Here is a 24060-nt window from a genome sequence, read left to right on the forward strand (position 1 = left end):
TCTTGAGTCACAATATGCAGCTTGGTTTAAAAGGGGTAATTTAGCAATTTTTTTTACCAAAACTGAGCTAATTGATTTATAGCTTTTGGGGTTTTTTGCCTCTTCCGAGTGTATGGAGTGTGTGGTCAGAATACACATGCTTATGTTATTTTTCTGTCTTTCTGTAACAAATTTCAGTAAATCATATTGAAAGTGCATGGCTTTTGTAAGAATTCTTAAGGGACAATCTGTTTCTTCTCAAAAATTCTTCAAAGGAGTCACAGACATCACTGATACTTCACATTTTTCTCTTGGAAATTAGAGTGTATTTTACTAGTTGAGAGTGGCACCTTCTTTCATAGATGTCCCTATTTCTGAGACAGGTAGAGTATCAGCTGCTTCTCATTTGTGCCTGCTCTGTTCTGGCAGCTTCTAGAATTAGATACTTGTTTCGACAGTTTTACTGTGTGACTGTTATTTAAGAGAGATTCCTACCATTTGCGTCCTTCCAGTAATTTACCTGTAGTCTGGTTCAGCGTCCAAAAGCTTAAAAGGGGGTGGGAACTACTCTCTTACCTTGCCAAAAAAAAAATCTGAAATATTTGTCTGTACTGCTTCTATGTCAGTTCTTTCCTAACTGGTAAAGAATCTTTATACAAAAATTATCTTAAGAAATATTTCTAAAGAATATAAACAGGTTTTATACACACTTTGGCCTTCTGACATTTGGTATCTTGCTAGAAGAAGCAAAAGTGCATAGGCTGAAAACTTGTGCATATGTTTTCATTGTGTTTCCAAATATTTCCCTTATTAGAGAACATAGAAAAAAAATTTCTGTGTGTGATATACCACCTATTACCTGGTATCATACATACGTGTTTATATGGTTCCCAGAAATCACATCTAAGTTTCCTGACACTTTCAAGTATAACATCTAGTTTAGCCTTACATTGATGTAAGTTTTATGCACCTTTATTTTTACAAAAAGTAAATTCAGTGCATCTATTCTGCTGAGATACTTCAAGCATATTCTGTGAACATTAGCTGAGTGTGGCTTTCAAGGGAGACAACAGGGTGAAGGGGCCTTGATGATTCTGCCCTGTCCCTGGTTTGAGAATATGGCAGGTAGATGTGAGGAGATGGAAATTCATGATTGTTTGCAGTCTGAGTCTTTTAATATAATAGTTCAAAGCCTATTTTACAGTTTGACCCTGCCTGAGTGCCAGGTGCCCATCAAAGCCACTCTGTCATCCCCCTCCTCAACTGGACAGGGGAGAGGAAATGTAGTGAAAGCTCATAAACTGAGATGCAGATGGGAAAAGAACTCTCGCTGATTACTGATGTGGCAAAACAGACTCAACTTGAAGAAATTAATTTAATGTATTACCAGTCCAAATCACAGTAGGATAAGGAGAGGTAAAACATTTCTTAAAGACACCTTCCCTCCACCCTTCCGTCCTTCTCAGGCTTAACTTCTTTCCCCTCAGTTTTCCATCTCCTTCCTACAAGCAGTGCAGGCACATGAGGAATATGGGTTATGGTCTCTTCATCACATTGTTTCTGCCATTGCTTCCTCCTCAGAGAAGGGAGTCCTTCCCCTCTTCCAGGTGGGGTCCCCCACAGGGGAGATAGTTCTCCACAAACTGCTCCTGCATGGATCCCTTGTTTCCCATGGGATGCAGTTCTTCAGGAACAGGCTGCTCCAGCATGGGTCCCCCATGGGATCACAAGTCCAAGGAAAGCCTGCTCCAGTGGGGGCTCCTGTCTTCACAGGTCCTGCCAGGAGCCTGCTCCAGCACCAGCTTCCCATGGGGTCACAGTCTTCTCTGGAGCATCCACCTGCTCCAGCATGGTCTCCTCCATGGGCTGCAGGTGGATCTCTGCTCCCCTGAGAATGTCCATGGGCTGCAGGAGCACAGCTGTCTCACCATGGGCTGCAGGGCATCTCAGCTCCAGTACCAGAGAAACTCCTCCTCCTCCTGCTTTGCTGACCCCAGTGTCTACAGAGCTGCTCCTCAAATGTTCTCACTCCTCTCTGGTCACATCTGCACAATTACTCTTTTGGGTTTTTTTTACTTTATAGATATGTTATCACACAGCTGATTGACTTGGCCTAGGCAGACTTGACAGGTCCCTCCTGGACACAGCTGGCATTGGCTCTCTTGGACACAGTGGACACTTCTGGCACCTTCTTGGAGAAGCCTGACCACACAAACCCCATACACTTACTTAACTGATAAGATCAAAGAAGTATGGATAAGATCAACAGTATGGATACAATATTATTCATTTCTATAATCACTGAAGCCTAGCACAAATGAAATTACAATAACCTCTAATTGAAAGGCAGGTCTACTTCATTAGGTTACTGCATGAACTCTCTTAAACTGTTTAGAGTAATATAGAGAGTTATTTAAAGTATCAGTTTACATGGATAAGGAGCAACTATGCAGAACATTGCTGCTTTCTTGTCATTATTCAAGTATCAGAATGAAAATTGTTGATTTTGTCTAGGAATAAACCTATGCAGCTAATAAGAATATTTATTTTCAGGTAAACAGATCCTTTTTATGCTCAGTGTACTTTGATTTCCTTTATTTGTGAATCTCAGGACTCATTTGGGCATTTGTGTATTCATTATTAGAAAGCACTCTCTTAAGAGCTATCTGCTATAGGCTAATATATTGGCAATAAGTTAAAGGAAACAAAAAGTAGGGGGTAGGAGTAGAAGAACCTCATGTTTACAAGAAAACATTTGATAGTAATGTTCCTTCTGAATTATTCTTGAATGATTATAACAGGATAAGTGCATCACATACACCTACTGCTCTAATTACACCTGTAACTCTAGACTGTAACAGAGGAATTACTCTGAAAATGGCCAACATTGGGGACATTTGCATTATCTAAAACTGTATACACATAGTAGTTGGATGTTGAATTATTTTTATTATTGATTGTTTTAGACTGTAATGGCAAACTGAATGGCTTTTAGTTTTATTTTATTAATCTGTCTTTAATACATGCTAAACAAAAGTTTTTTTGGTTTTGGAACCTCAACCTGTTAAACTATCCTTTCCAAGAAATTTTCCATAGCAAAAGCTCACATTTGAAATGTGTATGCTAGCTCCATTTTGATGAGCTGGTCCTACTAAATTCTTCTGGATTTGAGTATCTTAACTCACAAAAAAATTACATATCAGCTACTAAATTTCAACAACCTTTGTTTTTCTGGGATTCAGAAACTGTGTGCTATCCTGGACTTAAATGCACTAGGGAAAAACTGGGCAAAGCTGACCTTTTCACAGCTCTGAGCTTCCTTTCTGGTGAAGTCTTATATTCATCTCTTAAACATGACTTAGAGTTTTACAGGTTTGGAGCTGGTTTACATGCATGCTGGACAACCAGGACAATTTCCAAAAACTAAATTATTGTTCGTTCTAGTTTGAATAGCTAAGAATAATTAATTTAGAAGAAACATTCCTCTAAAAGTGTTTTAAAAATGGAGAAAATTGTATAGAAAATTGTGAGATTATTACACTGGTTATTTGTTATTATTAATTTTCTAGGCATGCCTGTGAAAAACAACATAGCAGCTTTGCGCCAGTCACCAGGGCAGAACGGCACTAGCTTCCATGGCTGCATCCGGAATCTATATATCAACAGTGAACTCCAGGACTTCAGAAATGTGCCCCTGCAAGTGGGAATTCTGCCAGGTTGTGAGCCTTGCCATAAGAAGGTTTGTGTGCATGGCACATGCCATGCTACCAGCCAGTCAGGCTTCTCCTGTGAGTGCGAAGGCGGATGGACCGGACCGCTCTGTGATCAGCAAACCAACGACCCGTGTCTCGGAAATAAGTATGTCCTAACTCAAGAAAAAACAGTAGTATAATGTGCACATATGTCTCCTGTTATCTGTATTTTTTTTCCATAAAAGTTCACACTTAAAAGAAGCAACATAGCCTGGGCATGTAAAAGTGAAAACAGCATCCAGGTTTTAGCATATGTTCTTTCCATAAACCTAATGAGGGAAAGTCCCCAGTTCAGGGGAGCAAATTCATATATCTCACTGAAGTTTTGCCTAAAGCCTGGGAGGTGCTCTTGTATACTTCTGTATGGGCTTCTTTTGTAATGAGATGCACTGATGCAACTGTGGGTATGACCCTTGAAACAAAAATAATTTTGAAGTAGTTGCAAATGGAAAAAAAAGGTATTTTCTTATTTTCAGTTGTAAAGAATAAGGTAATTAAATCATTAATAATATTATTAATAATATTATTAATAATAAATAAAAATATTCTCTACTGTGTTTTTGAAAAATGATACAATGGACATACCTAATATTTTATACTTTCAGAGTACCCCAGGTTTTAGGAGGAAAATAGATTTCAATCTGTATGGTGAACTTCTGTTTGAGTATAGTAATTCTATTTACTGATTTGAGCAGAAAATTTTAGTTTAGATATTTATATATGTCTATAGGAAGATTCTTGTATATAAATTTGTGGAGATAGAAAAAAATATGTATAATTGTGTATATGATAGTATTGATATCTATGCATTATTAATCTTTCAAATTTACTGTAGAGACAGATCTTATTTGGGTTCATGGACTCCCAGCACAAGAAGATCAGAAACTTCAGAAGTTCAAAGCTATTTTGTATTTATTCATCTTGGGCAACAAGATGCCATTCTGTTTGTCCTTATCACTGTCCTTATTACAGCTTGGCAACATATTTTTTTTTTCTTTCTGTTCAATCAAACTTGCTTGGGTCTTTTGGCTGCTGCTTTTTTCAGCGCAGCATTTGCCAATGTAATTTTTGACTTTTAAGGACCAGTGGCCTAAGTTTTCTAAGAGATTCTAATAAGACGATTTTTAAGTCCTGTATAATATGATGTTTAAATCATCTTTTCACATAGTGTGTTGAGAGTCTGACTCTTTAAAATTTTATACAGCAGTTAGTATTAGTATTATAATGCTTTGCAACAGAGTTTTATTTATATTGGTTATAGACTCTTTCAGTACCTTTAAAGATTTGAACTCTTCCCAGAGCTAGAGCAGTCAGGTTTTGAAGAATATCATTATAGCATTTAAGTTTTTATTGGTCATTTCTTAGGCTGTCCTCTTTCACAGTAACTTTAAAGAAGGGTAGTCACAGCAGGTTATAAAATGCAAATGTGACTTTATATTTCAATACTTCAGGATTAAAAAATAATATCAAATTGTACCCACAAGTTCTACTATCAGAAAAGCCAGAGAATATGTTAAACTGCCCTTGAAATACTAGATTCTTCATTGTTTCTCATAACTGTGCCCATTATCACCCAAACTGAGTGCATTTTTGCAGCAAATTATGAAGTTATCAGTATCAGATGTAGGCAGTATCAAAGACACAAGTAAGTGAGCAGTGTTAATACTTTGTTTTCTCTTCAGAGTTTTGGGTTTGTTTCAGCTGTATACAGTGCTGTGAGCTTTTGAGAGAGAAAGCCAAACCATTTTTTTTGTATTTGGAGTGGAGGAGGGCTTCGTTGTTCTTTACTTCCAGGGGATCTTCATTCTGTATTTCTTGATTCATCTCAAAATTGTCTATTGAATAGATGCATTTTATCCATCTGATACAGTTTGACATTCTGTTTTATATGAGCAACAGACTTGTCACTGTGATCTCTGTTTCAAAAGTGTAGGTGATCTTTTGGAGATATACATCATGAAAAGGCTAAAGACACATTTACTTTACCTACATCTAGGTGTTTGAATTCAAAATATAGTGACCAAAGTTTGTTCTCTAGTCAGTAAAGGTATAAGCACATTTCAAAAGAATAAATAAGAATTCAAGTCGTCTAATCATGTTCTAGATAAGATCATTTCTCCCCATGACTGACTGTGTCTGGAGCTTATGGCAATTATACATCCAACTTGAGTGCCTGACACAGGTACCTAAAATTAGATGAGATGAAACTGTGCCCAAGATTTTGCGCTTAGCTTGATGTTCCTTTCAGTACAGTCAGAAGATGAAATTTAGAGCTTCAAAGAGCAGGTGGAAACAAAAGTATGAGAGTTGGCATTAGCTAAAATTTAATCATCTTCTAAGTAAAAGCAAAACTTTACCAAAGATCTTGACAGAGATTGCTTTGGTATCTAAAGCCTGTATAGAGCATGTCAGGATGTCAGTGCCACCTGAGTAACTGTAGATCAGATGTCCTAAAAGTGGATTTTTATATATGGTGAAAAGATCAAATGCTGAACATAATGAAAAATAAACAAAAGCTATCTGCCCCATGTCTAAGTGTTCCATTTTGAATTACTAAATAACAGTTTTGAAATATCAGAGCTCAACCACAGGAACAATTTTTAATTTTTGTAGAGAATGTGGTTGCTTCAAAATACTGACTAATAGAGAAGTAGGAGGTGCTTAACCTATTAGTTTTATATTTGCAGGTTTTAATCCCAGACTGGTTATGTTGTCTTAAAATTTCAAAATGAGATGTTGCTCTTACTAGAATTCTTCTTTTAAGACAACATGAAATTTTAGATTAATTTTTGCTATCTTCAAATTGAAACAAATTATGTTATTTTAGATCAAATGGGATTTTTTTTAATCTCAATTTTTTCACTTATTTAGGTGGCTGTCATAACATACTAAGGAGGTTGTGAGTTCAAGAGTCGTACACTACAGAGAGGAAGAAGTTTAGAGAACAGAAACATGAGGAAGGGTGACGTGTATGTCAGGATTGTGTGTCAGGAGCATTCCTCCCCACAGAGGAATTTTCACTGTGATCTCCCTAAGAAACAGTATTTAGATAGAAAATTTTTCTATGGAAAAAACAACTAAAGAGAATAACCTTATTTTTGAAAGGAAGTTATTGATCCTGTACTGCCAGATGAGGAAAGGGAAGTAATTCTATTCCAAGTCATTGGTGATGGTTTCAGAAGATAAAATCCCCTGATGTTCAGCTTACATCTAGGAACAGGTAATTAAGCATCCTTCTTTTGGGAAGCACCACCTCCCTCTCCAAGAGAAGTAAGACCAGCTGTGTGCTCCCATACTACTGTACATCAAAACTTAGCAGATGCAGATTACTCACAATCTTTTTTGTATTAACAACAAGATTTGAGCCTGACCCAAATGTTTATTGAAGCTCAACCAGGAAATTAGCTGCTTTAATCACTATGGGTGAGACTTGACAATGCACAGCCTCACCTAGTGTGAGGTTTGGTATGAATTCTGGGGGAGTGCTGTTGCCTTGCAGTGAAGCCCAGAACTGCCTCAGATATTACAAGGCCCTGCTACTTGAAGTTGGTGATACAGACTAAGGTATTTGAAGGGAAAGCACATGTGCAACTTGAAACTGCCATTGCTTGAGTCAGAATAGCTTCTCTTAGGAAGTAGCTGACCTGTCTTTGTGCTGGGAGCCCCATATTTCATGAGTGACAATATGGAGTTTCTTTTAAGTGTTACACAAACCAGGATTTCAGGTGAGTTTCTTTTTTCTTTGGCTTGATTTTGTTGTGTTCTTCTCAAAAGCATGCTGAAATTTAGGTAGACAGGAAATGTTTTTAATATTTGTGGCCTGTAAAATTTTTCCATAACACATCTACAGTGGCTATTTTCTGGTGAGAGGGAGTTCTGTACTGCAGCTTGTTTTGTGTAAACCTGCATACTAATTATAAACCACTTCACTGCGTCTCACTGAAAAAGTCCATTAGAAACAAAAGCAATTTCTTCTGAGTACAGTCCAAAGTATTTGTAGTTAATGTTGCTTAGCCTGAACTTTGATGAATAATTTATTTTTATTCTCTTGGGCTTGTTTCCCCTGTAGATGTGTGCATGGTACCTGCTTGCCGATCAATGCATTTTCATACAGTTGTAAATGCCTGCAGGGACATGGGGGAGTCCTCTGTGATGAAGAGGAAATGCTGCTTAACCCCTGCCAATCCATCAGGTGTAAACATGGCAAATGCAGGCTTTCAGGACTTGGGAAACCATATTGCGAATGCGGCAGCGGATACACGGGGGACAGTTGTGATAAAGGTAAAAACAATTCATTCATGTTGTTGTGGTCTTAGAAAATAGGCTTTTTTATAAAACATGAACAGCCAAGCACATGAACAGCCAAAAACATGACCAATTTTTTTTTCCACAACACACACATTTGTTGCTTTTTTTTCTACCATAAGACTTTATCTTGATGAGAGAAAAACCAAGCCTATCCCATGAATTTGTTTGCATTTTGAGGATTTTTTCATCAAACATTTTGCTGTGAAAACATTTCTTTTTTTTTTTGCCTTTATTCAGAAACACATTTTTAATATATTTAACTATTACCTTTTACCTGCTGTATCTTTCTGTATTTATTGTTTCTCTACCTTCTGCAACTGAGAAGCCAAATCCAATGATTCTGCTCCTAGTTTTATCACAAACTCTACTTTTGACCTCTCAGCTTCAACTGATTTATCACAGCGAATTATGCAGGTGAGATGGATGAAAACAGGATGACTTTTCCCCCTACCTTTTTCTTTCTCCTTTGTCTATCAAAGCTCTCCCTCTCCCTCTTTTTCCCTTACCCCAGATGGCATTTATTTTGTATTGTACATAGATGTGAATAGAAGAATATGGTTGTAGAACTTTTAACAGATGTCTCATTTTTAGCTGCTTTTATACCTCAGTAATTTATGAAGTTAGTGGAATGTAACTTATATTAAATAAGAGTTTGAATAATATTAAACTCCAGGTCTAATAAATTAAATTGCATGCTCTCTGAAACATTTCCCTATGGTAAACAGAACCAGCTGCAAGCAGTGTAGCAACAGAAGATGTGTATTTTTATAAAAGAGGAAAAGATTTAAGCTTCCAATTTTCTTGTCATTGTAATAGCTTCGTATTTATGGTTTATACATACATAATATAAGCTTTACTGAAAATAGGAGGTATAGGGAATGAAACCCAGCATTAATCACATTACATTTGGAAGAACCACTAGCTTCCAATACAGTCTCAGCCGAACTTTAAAATACCAATTCCAACTGCAAATAGTAACACAGGATCTTCCTGCGTTACGCATTCTTTGACCCGTGCCTCAAAACTCTATCTCTTATTTTGAATGTTGTTTCACACAGAAATCTCATGTCGAGGGGAACGAGTCCGAGATTACTACCAAAAGCAGCAAGGGTATGCTGCGTGCCAGACGACCAAGAAGGTTTCGAGACTAGAATGTAAAGGCGGGTGCTCGGCTGGGCAGTGCTGCGGGCCGCTGCGCAGCAAGAGGCGGAAATACTCCTTCGAGTGCACCGACGGCTCGTCCTTCGTGGACGAGGTTGAAAAAGTGGTGAAGTGTGGCTGTACAAATTGTCCCTCCTAAGTGTCCCTGTCACACTTGTCTTTTGAAAATGTTGTATACTTATTGACCGTGTCGGACTAATTAATGCTTCATAGTGGAAATATTTGAAATATATTGTAAAATACAGAACAGACTTATTTTTATTATGAGAATAAAGACTTTTTCTTCATTGAAAAAAAAAAGATTCAAGTGCTTGAACTGAGACTTCTCATACCCAAGAGGAGCTTTGAAGAAAAAAAAAGACCTGGTAACATTGCAGCAGAAATGGGAAACTTTAACTGCTTTTAACATGGATTCTTCTTTATAACATGCTGAAGATACACTGACACTATACACATGTGACTTTCAACTTACCAGCTCAGAGATGAAATACTGACCAGAACAGGAGGCTTGTTTTTTCACTTTCGTATCAGTCTATTTTATTGTCTTGACAGACCATACCAATCACTTACCTATGGATGAGGAAGCTTTATGAGCAAAAAGAATCAGATTATACAGAAATAACAATTGTTTGAAACACATTTTGTCTTTTGGAATTATTAAACATCTTGAGAAGATGGGATCTCATTTAATGAATGGGAAATAGGAGATACAAGAATATACTATAATCCTGAAATCTCCTGATGATGTGTACTTTTATGTCAGCATGTTAGCAAAAGAAGCATAAAAAAGTGTTTATCTTCCCTTTTACAGTATTAATTTTTTGTAATATAAATGTTCCGGGGATGATAAAATAGATTATTGATGGATAAATTAGTAATAATATGGATTTCTGTTTCTATGAGTTCTAAACAACTCTATACAGTATTGGGTTTCATTGAGAAATATTTATTGTATCAAAGTACATTGTACTTAACCCTTTTAGGCCATCCCTTTTACTGTTTTTCAATGCTTTAATATATATTAATTTATATTTGTCCCAGTATTTTTGTAATTTTTTTTAAAGGACTTAAAAATCAGGATTTTTTTGGAATAGAACTAACGTAGGATGTCGTCTTGGGGTAAATGTTTTCAGTCTGTTTTTTCCTTTCCATTCCCTTTTCCTTTTCCTTAGAATCTGACCACTTGGTGTCACTGAATAGGAAGTGGTGACAATTTGTGGTTTCACAGATAACAGATATTCAGGACACCTTCCAAGAACCTGTAATATATTACAGAAAATGTCTTTACACTAGATGGCAATTGTAGAGAAGTTAATTTTCCCTATATACAGTACTTACAGAAAATAAGATGGCGTGTAGAAAATTCCATTAGAAGATAGATCTTTATAAATTAATATTCCTATGGAGCTCTTTACCTTTTTTATAAAAAAGAAGAAAAGGCTGTGCTATCAAAAACTGTGATTTTCCCCCAAATAATAAAACTACTCTACTGCCCCTAATGTTCCCCATGTTAACATGTTGCTGCTAAATTATAATGTAGAACTGGTAATCAATAGTGGGTTGTGTTCTTTCAGTAAAACCCAGGGTACCCTGTAAAAATGCAGATGTTTTTTCAATTTTATTTTATTATTTTTTTTACAAAAAAGTTAGATGTACATGTGTAATGCAGTGTGCTTTGTCATATTTGGACTGATATCAGTAATGCTACTGATGTTTGTAAATTAAACAGATATTTACTTCATTAACAGCTTTTATTTGTATTCTTCTGAGAAGTTTAAGTTGTCTAGCAGCCTTTAATTAAACATCTGTTGCAAAGAATATTTGGTAAAAAACAGAATAAAACCCAACCCTAAATCTAGTGTATTCCTTGCTGAAAATCTGAAGAAGGAATTGACTTGGGATAATTACACCTAGAGGCAGTGACATCTGAAAATGTCTGTGCATTATGAACTCAGATGAACTTATATCAAAACTAAGAAAACTACTTATAACTACAGTACACTGCAGGAAAAGACAGTTTGAGTCTATCCTAATACTTAAGTGGTTATAAAAATGGCAATTTGACAGTTGTTCTAGCAATATGATTCTTTAGAGGGATTCAGTTTCACTAATCTTTGACTAAGTATTTTAAATTTAAGCAATTGGATGGGATGATACTTAACCAGGTTTTTTTTCCTCTAATATATTTTTTACAAATAATTCTGTGTTTATTTACTTCGTCTACTTTAGAATTTGTCTAAATATTCAGTGAAACAGCCTTTGGTGTGAGGGCTTCTTTGCACTTGCTTTGACTGCTAAAAAATCTGCTGTAAATAGGGGTAGTATTGAGGAGAAAGAAGATGTTTTTGCCTAACACTTCTAAAACAGTATTCTTGGGTATGGAAATATCTCTTGGAGCTCAGCGTCTCTGGAGCTGGATTACTTTCTGTCGTCGTATTGACAGAGAAAGATGAACTTTGCAATGGTATTCAAGCAATACTGGCAGCTACTGGTGATCTTGTCATCAAGAGAGGGACCTTCTGTGGTCTCCAAGCAGAACCAGAAAAGAATAGAATAGAATAGAATAGAATAGAATAGAATAGAATAGAATAGAATAGAATAGAATAGAATAGAATAGAATAGAATAGAATGAAACGAAAGAGAGAAAGAAAGAGAGAGAGAAAGAGAGAGAGAAAGAGAGAGAGAGAGAGAGAGAAAGAAAGAGAGAGAAAGAAAGAAAGAAAGAAAGAAAGAAAGAAAGAAAGAAAGAAAGAAAGAAAGAAAGAAAGAAAGAAAGAAAGAAAGAAAGAAAGAAAGAAAGAAAGAAAGAAATGCCCCCAACACCCCAAAACCAAACCCAGCTTTGTCACCTGCCTCTCTGAAGAAAAACAAGGCACCCACATCAAGTGGTGATTGAGCTTTCCTTACCCCCTTTCTCAGCACCTCATGCGTCCTGAAGCATCACAAAGTGCCACTGTGCATGACAAGAGATAACTCCCTTAATGGGATGGGTCACCCTAACACCTTTCTAATACCTAAATCAAGTATCTTGTAATACTGCTGTTATAGGCTGCCTTGTCCCTGTGTTCCCCAAAAGAGAAATGGGGATCTGAAGGAACTGTCACTTTAGGAATCACTGCCACAGTGGAGAATTTAGTTCACTGCAGAACACTCCAGACACAGGTGTTCATTCAAAAACATAAATCATGCAGCTTTTAACACAGAACTTAGGGATTAGGTTTTTCTTCTTGTGTCTGCTACTTCCTCTAGGAATCACTCTCACACAGTCTGCTTTTAATGTATTGAATAAAATCCATAAAATGCACTGGATCTGAAGGATATGACTCAGTATCATGGCCAAGTTCTCACTTCAGTTTAGCACAGCACACAATTAGAATTCTTCTTTCATTAGAAACTAAGAAAAATAAAACGAAGATTCCATCATTTTCTGCCAGTGTTCTTAAAAGCTGTAAAAAAGAGAAAACACAAGAATACTGCTTAATTTGTACTGCACAGCTCTTGCTGTCATCTAACAGATGACAAAATTGTGAAAGAGCATGAAAAAAGACCATTCTTGAATAAAGCTAACTAAAAACATTTCTCTTTTGTTAACACTGAAAGTCAATTCAGAACAGCAGCTATCACACATGGAACCAGATTCTGCAGTCTGTGTTAACTTTTCTGGGGCAACTGGATATTTGAGGGATAAAAACACTGTTCTAATCAAGCCAATGGTAGGCTATGAACAAGCTTTGAGTTCATTTTATAAGACCTATTGTAGTAAAAGCTTTGTCTTCAGGATACTTTTTATTGCCATAGGGGGACACCAAGAGCCTTATTATTACAAGAATCATTGTAATAATATGTGTAATATGTGTAGGTGCCGCAAGATGACACTCATGATATTATGAAGGCTTTTGCTTTGAAAGAGGATGCAGAGGTTTTGGAAATGACAAAAAGTCTGGAAGACCTAATCATCCATAGAGTACTTGCAGGGATGGGAGCAAGGAACTAAAGTGGATTGTCACCATGTTAATTTTGATGAGAGGACGACCAAGATGTGGTGACTAAGGTGATGACTAAGAGATGAGAGAGAGAGTGGTATGTTACGAAAAGGACCTCCCTGTTAAGAAGAAAACGCACAGAAGATTTGGAAAACTGTCAAGTCTTGGGGGCTGTTTGTATTGAAGCCCTATTTTGGGAGCTTTATCTGGTGCTGCTTGAAACTTACATGTTTTTTAAAAAAAACCCTTTACAGTTCTGACAAACACACACTTGATATTTCTGTCTTGAGTTAACCCTATAATTTGATGAAAAATGTGTCTTTCCAAAGCAATTCAAAATCCCATCTTTGGTTCTTTTCTTCTCCTTTGGAAGCAAGTGTTATTCCTGCAGTAGCTCATTAGGCATGCAAGTGTCTGTGCTTCAGCTATCCCACCTTACAGTGGAGAGCCTGGCACATCATTTCAGTTCCCGTGAAGTGCAGTTCACCAGCTGAGCCATTCAGGATTCTTGGTTTTTAGAAGTATCTACAGACAGAGCTGGTACCTCCAATCTATTTAAGATTCCTGGAGCAGAAATCAGAAAATCATTGGTAGTTGTGACTATGTAGGGGCTGTCAGGAGTACAGTAAAACTGAAGTGTTTGCCTGCATGCCTGGAGAGCCTGCTCTTTCACTGTGTTCCCAAGGTATTGTGTTCCTGGGAGAGTGGGAAGTCATGCTCATCCTTTCTAAAATATTTTAGAATAGAGGGATTTAGTGTCCTTCTGTAAATAAATTGTCTAGGCTGGAAATCATAGGCCTCTTTGGCCCTCAGCCAGGTTAAACTGTGTATGTATACCTTAACATCAACCATCATCTTGGACACCAACAGATCCTTATGTTAAAAAAAGTGAATAAATCTTGCTCTCAGTTTAATAAAACACAGATGGGAAAAGCAAACTAAACAGAGAGTTAACAGCTCCATTCACTAGTCTCCTGGGCTCCATGTGATTAAATCAGAGTTGGAGGGTTTGTTCCTGCTGCTGCTGTTCTGGCCAGTGTCCGTAGGGGTGATGGCCAGCAAAGAAGTATTCTGTCAGAGCTGGATGTCATTTGTCAAGCTGAGAAAGAGCAGCCATCTCAGTGAACAGCAAGACTCCTGGCTATCCACAGTCCCAGCAAATACACTCCAGCTCTACAGCATGACACCCATGCTGCAGGAATTTTGCTCAGCCATGGGAACAGGCTTTAAAACTGCCTCCCAGATCCACAATATTATTTCAGAATGCTGATCTTAGTAGTGTTTTCTGGTCTTTACAATTCCAGCCTTTTATTTCATTCCAGGTTAGAGGGAAACTCTTCTAGTTCTATACATCAAGCCTCAGTACTCTCAATCGCTGCCCTATGCTACATATAGGAAATTGAAACTTGTTTTTTTGTTCCTGTTTTAAATATGCAGTAACATTTGTAGAGAGATCAGAAGACTTGCCTTAAAGAAGAAGGTTATACATCCAGATAATGAGATAAAACATTCTAATGGCCTTTATAATTCAGAAAATGTTAAACTAGCTCCTCCGAAACAGTCTGACAGCCATAAAGTGATATAAACTTACATATTTTATAGATTTTTTAGACTTACACCACAAGATGGTTATCTGGTTTTGACTACTACTACTTATACTTTTTTAAAAATTCCTTTTAGGATACTTTCCATATCACAAGACATAAGTAAAGATAGGATTAATGTGCCTGGGTTGCTTATTCTGACATTAAAGTTCCTTAAAATTATCCAGTAGCCTTTCTTCAGGACATTTTTCTTATTTCTCATAGTTTTTAACATTCTAGGCTTCAATCTGTTGTTTCTATGAAACTTTGTCAACTTTGTTTAAATTCCAGAACAGATTTAATGCTTTCAGAGAGAGGAAAAGGATACCGTCTTTTTCCTGCAGCTGTGCCTAAAATCTCTCACAGAACATCTTTAGAAGTATGTTTTCTTTCAAAGTCCTCTGAGACTAGGTTAACTTGAGCTGGTTCTACTGCAAATTTGGGTGGGTTTTTTTTTTTTTTTTTTTTTTTTTGCTTCTGATTAACTGTATTTATTTAATCACATTTATGTGTTTCTGCTATGGTAACAGCAATAAGAGGAGTACCTTCTGACCTGGGCTTTAGAAGTTGCTTGCTGTTTGGAAATAGCCAGTTTAAAGAGTCTGAGGTTTGCCTGTTCTCTTCCCTTCCTTCTTTTTTTTTTTTTTTTTTATTTTGGTTTTTTGGGTTTTGTTTTGTTTTGTTTTGTTTTTCACTGGTTCTCCTTCCCTAATGGTTCACCCATTTTTGTGTAGTTTTATGCTTATTTTGTAGAGGAAAGGTAAGAACGTGAGATACTGTCAACAGTAAATAAAACTGACCACAGAAGGCACATAGATCTACACAGAATATCCATGAGCAAGATCATGTGGCACAGCACATACTCCTCTGCAGAAAAAGATTAATTATTGCTCTAAATTAAAAAAAAAACAAAAAAGCAAACAAAAAACCCTGATGAAAAACTTTGAAAAGCAGCTTAAATGTGAGAATCAAAAGGTTTAAGTCCCACGTGATCAAAACAGTGCTCATCATTCATTATCACAAACCACAGACCAGCCATTGGCATTCACGCTTTCTCTCCTGCTCCAGGCACTCCAGACTCTCCTTTGCCACCCACCTGACTCCAAGCCTGACTGTGGCTGCCATTCCCACAACCTTCCCAGCAGACACATCTTCCTTCCCATTTGCAGAAAGTCACAGCAATCACCTTCCTGCATGTGCCTTCCCTAAGATAACTTGTGGTGTCTAATCAGGCTAAAGCACCATGCTGGTGATGGAAAGAACACTCTCTAAATAATTACCATTTGAGTATTTAAAAATCAAGTATTGTTTATTCAACTGTTATGGCAAAGTGCTAGTACCAATCAGTGGGAAATGTGGCTGTCAAAACATTTAAGTAATAGAACTCCCAATCTGTGCATGGCATGCAGAATGATGCCTCTCAGGTTTCATTCCCAAAAGCAACTGTAACCAGCTTAATTGAAAGGAGCTCACTGAAACTAGAACTCACTGAAAATCTGCTCAGCAATCACATGCAAACACTACAAACAGAAAATATGCCCCAGTTTGCCTGCTTTGTTTGGGTTTTTTACTAAGAGAGCAAAGAATAAGCATTCAAATAGGCAATGCATGCATGCCTGGGAAATAATGCTAACAAGGAATATTATCAAACTTTAGGCAGTGAATTCACAAGGGAATTTGCTGCTATTGCTTGTGGGTTACAAATACAAACATGTATTTTCAAGCTTTTGTAGAAAGGACACTTAAAGTCCAGAAAATAGTGACCAGCTACCAAAGTCATCCTATTTCATGCAGACATGAAAAAGCTGTTTGGGAATGAGTTCTTTTAGCAGAAGCAATCACAGTTCATTTGAATTTCATATGGTAATTAACAGGCTTGTGAAATTCAGGAAAACAACCATCTTAGATTAGACAGAAGAAAATATTAAAGATTTAAGACATCTAGGGCCAGATTTACTGTTGATTTAAGCTGCTTCTTGCTGTTTCAGTGAAGCAAAGCAGTTGTAAACCCAACTTAGCTGGCCTGGAGCCACTATGACTCCTATCAGCTAAAAGAAAAGGAGTTCTCAGTGCACCAAACCTGGGTATGGAAATGTGGAGCAATCACCTGTGTTACTTTGTGCCCCTCTTGCTCATCTCTGCCCTGCTGCCCCATTGAACTGATGCTGAGAATCTGTGGGAAAGGAGGTTGCTCTTCAGTGCTGTGCTCCAAGCTCCAGGGGAAGAAAGAGAATTGGCAATTCCTCTTCAGCAACAGCACACAAAAATGAAAGACAGGAGGTCTGTAAACAAAAAGTAAAATTAAGTGAATACTATTGTAATAAAATTGCTTCTAGTGAAGTCATTTCTTGAAGTAATTTCTTTAGTACTCTCTCTTAAAACTCCCTTAATTGTGGCTCCATAAGAAAGCATTATGGAAAACAGATTCTTCTTGTAAAATCTTTAGTGTGTGTGTGTATATATATACATGGATATATAAGGGTAGAAAGTGCATACTTTTGTTTTTTTTCAGGATAGGAACTTATTCCGGCTTTTTGGTTCCCCTGAGCAGCAGGTATGATTAAGAATTCAAGGTAGCTGGCAGCAAGGAGGTTTGACCTAATCTATCTTGACTTTGCACTCTATGCATTTAAATGCAGCACGTCTGCATGGAATACACTGTAGTTCACTGGGGTACAGCATATCTAATTTAGTCACATGCATGCAGTGAAATGGCTGTGCACACATGGAGATCACTTCTTCTTTTTTTTTCCAGGTTTTAGCCAAATTAGAGGATCAAAGCTATGTAAAACCTTTTGTAATGAAACTTGAAGCCACATGTAATGAAACCAGATAGTTTTTCCTTTCTGATGTAAAGTCTTTCCTGTTTTCAGACATTACTATAAACCTACATCTTGGTCCAGTCTGTAACTTGGTCCAGCTTGGATAAGCTTTGCAAACAGTTTGATGAATCTGGGATGATTTATTGCTGGAGGTAGAAACAAAACAAACAAAGAACCTAAAGTTTGGCCTGCTTTACTCTCAAAATTAAGTGTAACCGCCTACTGACTCCTTTTGGATTTTTGTGTCTGTTCAAATCCCAGAAGGAAAGCACCCTACTGTATCCTAGATCCACAAGAAAAAGATACTGCAGTGGTGAATGCAAAAGTAAGCTTCACAAATTTTCTTCCCTTTTCTGGTAAATTTCCATTTAGACTTAAATGAGGGATTTATACAGAATGAGATTGAGGAAAATATTTCCTCCTTAGAACCAAGAGCTGAATGCACTCATCTTTGTTCAGGAGACAAGAAGTACACCTATCAAAGAGCACTTTATCCTTGCTATCCACAAACTTGTTCATTCACTTTTAATTCCACTTAAAAGGAAGAAGACAAATATCAGCAGGGATCTGTTTAGCTAAAGGAAGTGTGACATTCAGAAAAATCAATAGGGATTTGCAAAGAGAGCATGGCTAAAACGAAGCAGTGAGAAGAATGTGAGTTACAGAAGCTCTAAGAGTTCCCATTTCCTACCTGCCTCTAAGTCTAATGAGTCTAAATTCAAGATATGTCTTCAGGGAATAAGGTGATATTTGTGAAGAATATCCTACACCTTTATTTCATAACATGGATTCTTTCAAAAATGCTTCTTCACTGGGCCATATTTTTGTTCAGAAATCATGCTGGCTTCTGGTATTTCTACCTGTTACCACTGCACCTGCACCAGGTGACACTTATCTGGGCCAGGCCATCTTTGCTTTCAGGATCAGCAGGCAGAAGGGGAACAAACCAGTCCCACAAGAAACAGCTGCGCAAAGTATGCCTTAAGCAAAATCTGAATGAGCAGATGCTTTGCTCCTCTGGCCCAGTGTGGGTAACACTCTGCCTCACTTAAGGGAGAAGCTCAAATGAAGAGCTGATTGAAGTTGTTTGTGTATTCCAGTATTTGGCCAGAAGGAATGGAATATTTATCTTGACACACCTTCATTCCCATATAACTAGAAAATAAAAATATAAACAGTCACAAATCTTTAAAAACATAATACTGTAGGTATCTCTGATTCTTGATAAAAAAAACATTTTATGAATACAAAAAAGATCACAGAAGTATGGCCCTACACAAACCTAAATCCACAATTCTTTTTCTTATCAAAATTTTACTCCTGAGTTAAGAGGATTTCAATCTGTATTGTATTACAATACATTCAACATTTAAAATATCTTTTTTATTTCAAGGTATCCTAAGCAAGAGATCAGTGCTTATGTTACGATAGATCATGTTTCCTATTATTATCAATAGTGATCACTTTCAAAGGACAGATGGACAGTTGAGGCTCAGTAACATTGCCATGAAATCTATCCACACCTTGTGTAAGGTCAATCATGCACAAACCCATTTAACCAATCTTTAAAATACACATGAATCCTTTAATTCATTCTAGATCAAAATGCTGGTTTTCATCCACTTGAGGCATGAAAATGTATATAATGGATTCAGAAAAATTCCACATAATTATCCTGGCTGGATGTGAAATTTCCTTCAATCTTTGATCTATAATGTAGTAATGTGTCAGCTCGACCCGAGTAGTTTTATGTGCAGGAAATAAGACAAGCTGAGTAGCTTCATGGTTAATTGATTAAAAGGTTCTAAAGAAGGTGCAAGATCAAAGAGCAGCTTAATGGTTTTATGTTACTCTAGAGAACTGTTGGTCCACTTGTCTGACAAGACTGACCTTGAGCAATGAAGTAACAGGCAATTAAAAAAAATTGCAAAACTAAAACACAGATCATATTTATCTAGTTCAGCATCCTTATTTCTTTTAGCAAGTATTAAGGGTCACACCCCAGTTCTCTTAAAACAGTTTCATTTTGTTAGCTGTTTATGCTATGTGGTCTAAATATTGAGTACACAACAACAACAGCAACAAAATGACAAAAATAAAACAAACTAAAAACCAGAAAAAACCCTCAGAAAGTCAGAATCATGGAATGCTATGCCATTGATTATAAATCTATGAAGACAAACAAATATCAAACTATAGCTGAAGGACAATTCCATGTAGAGTCCTTGGTCTGTGGAATCACTGAGCTTCCTCAGTGTCATCACTGGCACTGGGAACTGATGACACCTCGTAGCTTTCAAGATTGGCTCATCTTGAGAAGTACATTAGGGAATAGGAGCTGCTCTGAAGTAATATAATTGCTTAAAATAAAGGAGATTTAAAAAGAAATAAATAATGCATTGACTGTTACAGAAGAATTTAAGAGGACCATTCTCTAAATGACACTTTAAACCACTATACTTTCTGGTTAGGCTGTCATCACTGGGCCATTCAAAACTCTCATGAGCATAGTTTGGTTTATCTCTCCTGAATACGAGCACTATAATTACATTGAGGTAAAAGAGAAATACTGAGAATATCAGGGAAATAATGGCAAGAACTGCACATAAAAAGATTTCCACATGCACCATAACCGAATCTGATTTTTTCTGAGTTCTGATACAGTGTGGTATTTTCTAGCCACAACCAGATAATATTTTGCTTTAATCAAACAATTAGGACAATCAGTTAAGACACCAACACCAATAAGACAGGAGTTAGGCTCAATCTGGCATTCTATTCTATTTCAGTCTGCAGTGCTTGGGCTTCTGGAAAACAGTAGTGCTTGCAAGACAGATGCAGCCTCCCCTTCATGCAGAGATGGCTTCATAAGACAAATGCACAGTTACATTAAAAAAAAAAATCACATTTTCCTCTTCTTCTCTATTAATCTTGCTCTCCCCAAAATCAAGATACTCTTACATGTTTTCCCCTGCATTTTTTAATGTTTCTATGGATAATCTTGTCCCTCCCCAGCAAATTTTCATCTCATTAAACAGCAAAGCAAGGCCCTGTCCTCAGGCAGCACTACCACTGTTTCCTTCTTAGCAAACAAAAAAAAAAGATAACTTGTTCTCCAGGTATTTATCTTTCCTTCAATATCATCAGGAGACCTTGGCCATGTGGCTAGAGGTATCATAGGATGACCACCACTAGAAGCAAAATATGAAGGCATCACTGAATCTGAAAACAACTTCCCTGAAGGAAAACTATTATTTTAAGAGATACCTAGGAAAGTACTTGGATAATCTGAACTGTTGGAAAGAGAGAGAGTCACAGGAAATGTCACAAGACACAGCGTCTTGAGGAGACTCTTCTCATATGTGGATTATAAATTAATTAACTCATCTGACCAATGTGTTAATGACACCGTTCTGTGCTCTACCATTAATGTCTTCTATTTACAGAACATGACTTTCAGGTCAAGGATGTAGAAATTCCCTGTTGTTCTATTTACTTAAAATAAACAAACAAACCCCTACTACTGCTCCTGCTGGCCTGCTTCACTTCACAAAAAGAACATCCCCCTTGAGCTGACCAGCTGACAGCTCTGCTAAGTGCCTGATAAGCTGCCGGTCCTGGGTCACCACTGAGCGGGAACTTCGGAGCCGTGTAATGGGATTAGCTTTCCCACACCATTCCCAGAGAGCCCATTGTTGAAAGAGGAATAGTTTTATTGGTGGCAACAAGTCAAACACAAACCCTTGGCAAGTCAAAATAAGAAAAAATAAACAAACAAATGAAGTTTTGGCAGAATCTGGGATTTGGCCTATTTGAAATTTCTTTTTAAGCTGATGAAGAAGTTGACTGATCTGGAATGGGCCACTACATTTACAATAGAGCTAAAGAGTAACACATTAAACACTCTTGTTTTGATAAATGATCTTTCATTACATCAAAGAGCTTGCTTTCTCAAAGATCCTAAATAAAAAATCCCAACCCAGCAACGCATCCTTGGGATGAGGGGGAAAAATACTAACTGCTAAACTTTCTGTGGAGGAGTCTTGAATTAGTCATTTTGTAGCTTTACAAGTACAAAATGCAGGGGATTTTTGTGATTTAAGGACATAATAATTTTCAATGCGCAAATTCCCTTTATTGGAGTATAAATGGTGCCTTGAGGGCACATAAATGCATTGAATTGGGCCTGGCAGAATCAGTTTTATTGTATTCTACTGTGCAGAAACAATTCTTTCAATAAAATTGTCACATGGCATTTTTCAGCCTGCTCAAGTTCAGTCTTGTTATTGTGAATTACTTTGTATTTGAGAGGTATATTCAAACATCTGTACTTAATAGTGTCTTGAACCTTTTCTTTTATAATCTAAAACGCCTCTTTTTTTTTGCTCTAGCCACTTTTGTGGCTCATATTTCCAGCATAAGCACTTTTCACAACTGTTGTCTAAATCCCAATTTCATTTTCCAAATGATTAACAATACTCCAAAGAGACTTATGGGAAATGGTATTTCCTAATTTGTTTTTCTAAGTCTTCTGTGGACCTTGTGTGTTTCCACTGTCTTGTTACCAACAGATTGAAATTGAAGATTTGATTGTCACCTCTGCTTTTTGGGGGTTTCTATTTTTCACGGTGAAGCTGTTGCCACATTTATAGTTAAAATGCCTGTACATGTGCTTTTGGACCTTACACCTCTTCAGCATGGTGAACCTCTCATGGTTGTGTTAGTGATTATGGTATTTCACGTTTTGTTTATGCACCAACCAAGCACCTGGGGAAATAGGGCATCATGTGGAGTCTTAAAACTTCACAAACTGAGAGGCTGGGTGAGCATTGCTGGAGCAGAGGTATCGCTGTAGGGATTAGCAAAAAGGTTATGCAGTGAAGACATACCTCTCAGCTGGAATTAATTTGGGAAGGCCTCATACAATATAGTGTAATTTTAAGTCTGAAATATCTCAGGATCTTGTAAAAATAAGAATTTTCTCTTATTAAAATAACCATTGAACTTTCAGATTGCAGAGGATTTCTTGTACCTACAGCCCACACACCAGGAGCTGAAGAAATGCGGCGCTGAGCTGCAGTTAATAAGCCCAGTCAGACCTTGATGAGAGCTAATGAACTCCTACAGCTTCTTGCTGACTGTGTGGCACCATGCAGCTTTCTTGCCATCCTTTTTTTTAATCATTTCAGGTCCAGGGGTGCAGTGTTGGGTAGTTGCTGGCATGAATCCACAGGCCTTATTAACACCAGAGCTCCTGCTCAGGGCAGTGCAGGCACACAGTGCCTCTGGACCCATGTTGGCTCTAGAAGCACTATGACATTTGAAGCTGCTCTATACCCAATTTCACAGGCTCCCAAGCACAGCTGATGCTCAAAACCCATCTCCCAGGATTTGCTCTACTAAGTGGTCAGGAAGCAGCTGTAAGACTGAAAAGGTCATAATTGCCTCAGTGTTAAGATTACCAAAGGACTTTGCCCACTGTGACAAACTATATAAAGAAGCAACTGCTCATCTGTGACAACCAAAACACACCCCATTCTGAATATGTCTCCGTGAATTCCTGGATTTTTGGGCATTGAGCTACCTGACTGGAACTTGGGATGCGATAAAGGTGGTACTATTGTCTGATTAACTCAAATTAGGAAGAGGTAAACAAGCTGGGGGAGCACTGATAATGAACATAAAGAATCCACAAAGAAAGCCAACTCAGCAACTGTGCTGAAGTCAGCTCTGATTGAGTCCAGCAGGGAGAGGACACAGCCCACTGACTCAAAAGAAGAGGAAGACTGAGCATGGGACTAATTAGCGTTGGAAACAAGGGAATCATTTAACCAATAGAATAAGAGAACTGTGTACCCGATGAGAATTAATTCCTTTGTTTGCTAAAATTTATAAGTGGGGAGAAGTTTAGAGTGACCTCATCCCCACCACTAAGAACAGAAGACCAATGAGACGCTGTCTGGATCCATGGATAGCAATATCTTTCTACTTAATCCCCCCACTTTTTTCTATTTCCTTCTATCTCTCTCCACCTCATATTTACTTAACTAAAATCCATACCATTAATTTCAGCCTATGGTGTAGTTTGCACCTTAATTTGGGTAGAGACATCTCTCTAATAGTCATAAAAATCAGATCTTAACAGCAGTACTCCAGAAAATTTTATTTGTACCTGTAAAACTGAAAGAAATAGTAATATATGCAGATTTTAAAGAGCATACATGTCAAAACTAGAGTATGTCGATATGTTTGGGTCTAACTGTCAGATTCAGATAAAGAGATTTTTCTCAGGAATAAAATATCTGGTGCTTGCTTGTCAAAACAGTGGACTAATCTTTTTTCATTTTCCTTGTGACAAGGTCCAGTGTCTGAGAGTACTAAGAAATGAAATATTACTGTCTGACATGTTCTTGTAAGTAAAAGACCAGTAAAACAACAAAAACTAAAGAGTAGGTTTAAATGGTCATTGCCT

The 24060-nt window shown here is 37.3% G+C and overlaps 1 protein-coding gene across 1 annotated transcript in view; it reads left to right on the forward strand.

Annotated features, from left to right (window-relative positions):
* The window catches only part of SLIT2 (slit guidance ligand 2), a 278830-nt gene extending 267889 nt beyond the window's left edge, over nucleotides 1-10941 (forward strand). The window contains exons 37-39 of the mRNA XM_031055462.1: nucleotides 3549-3837; nucleotides 7801-8012; nucleotides 9098-10941. Of these exons, the coding sequence (XP_030911322.1) occupies nucleotides 3549-3837; nucleotides 7801-8012; nucleotides 9098-9339 (743 nt within the window). The 3' untranslated portion in view covers nucleotides 9340-10941. The remainder of the gene's footprint in view (nucleotides 1-3548; nucleotides 3838-7800; nucleotides 8013-9097) is intronic.
* Nucleotides 10942-24060: the final 13119 nt, after the last annotated feature.

Source organism: Geospiza fortis, unplaced genomic scaffold, assembly GCF_000277835.1.
Source record: "Geospiza fortis unplaced genomic scaffold, GeoFor_1.0 scaffold40, whole genome shotgun sequence".
Taxonomy (NCBI): domain Eukaryota; kingdom Metazoa; phylum Chordata; class Aves; order Passeriformes; family Thraupidae; genus Geospiza; species Geospiza fortis.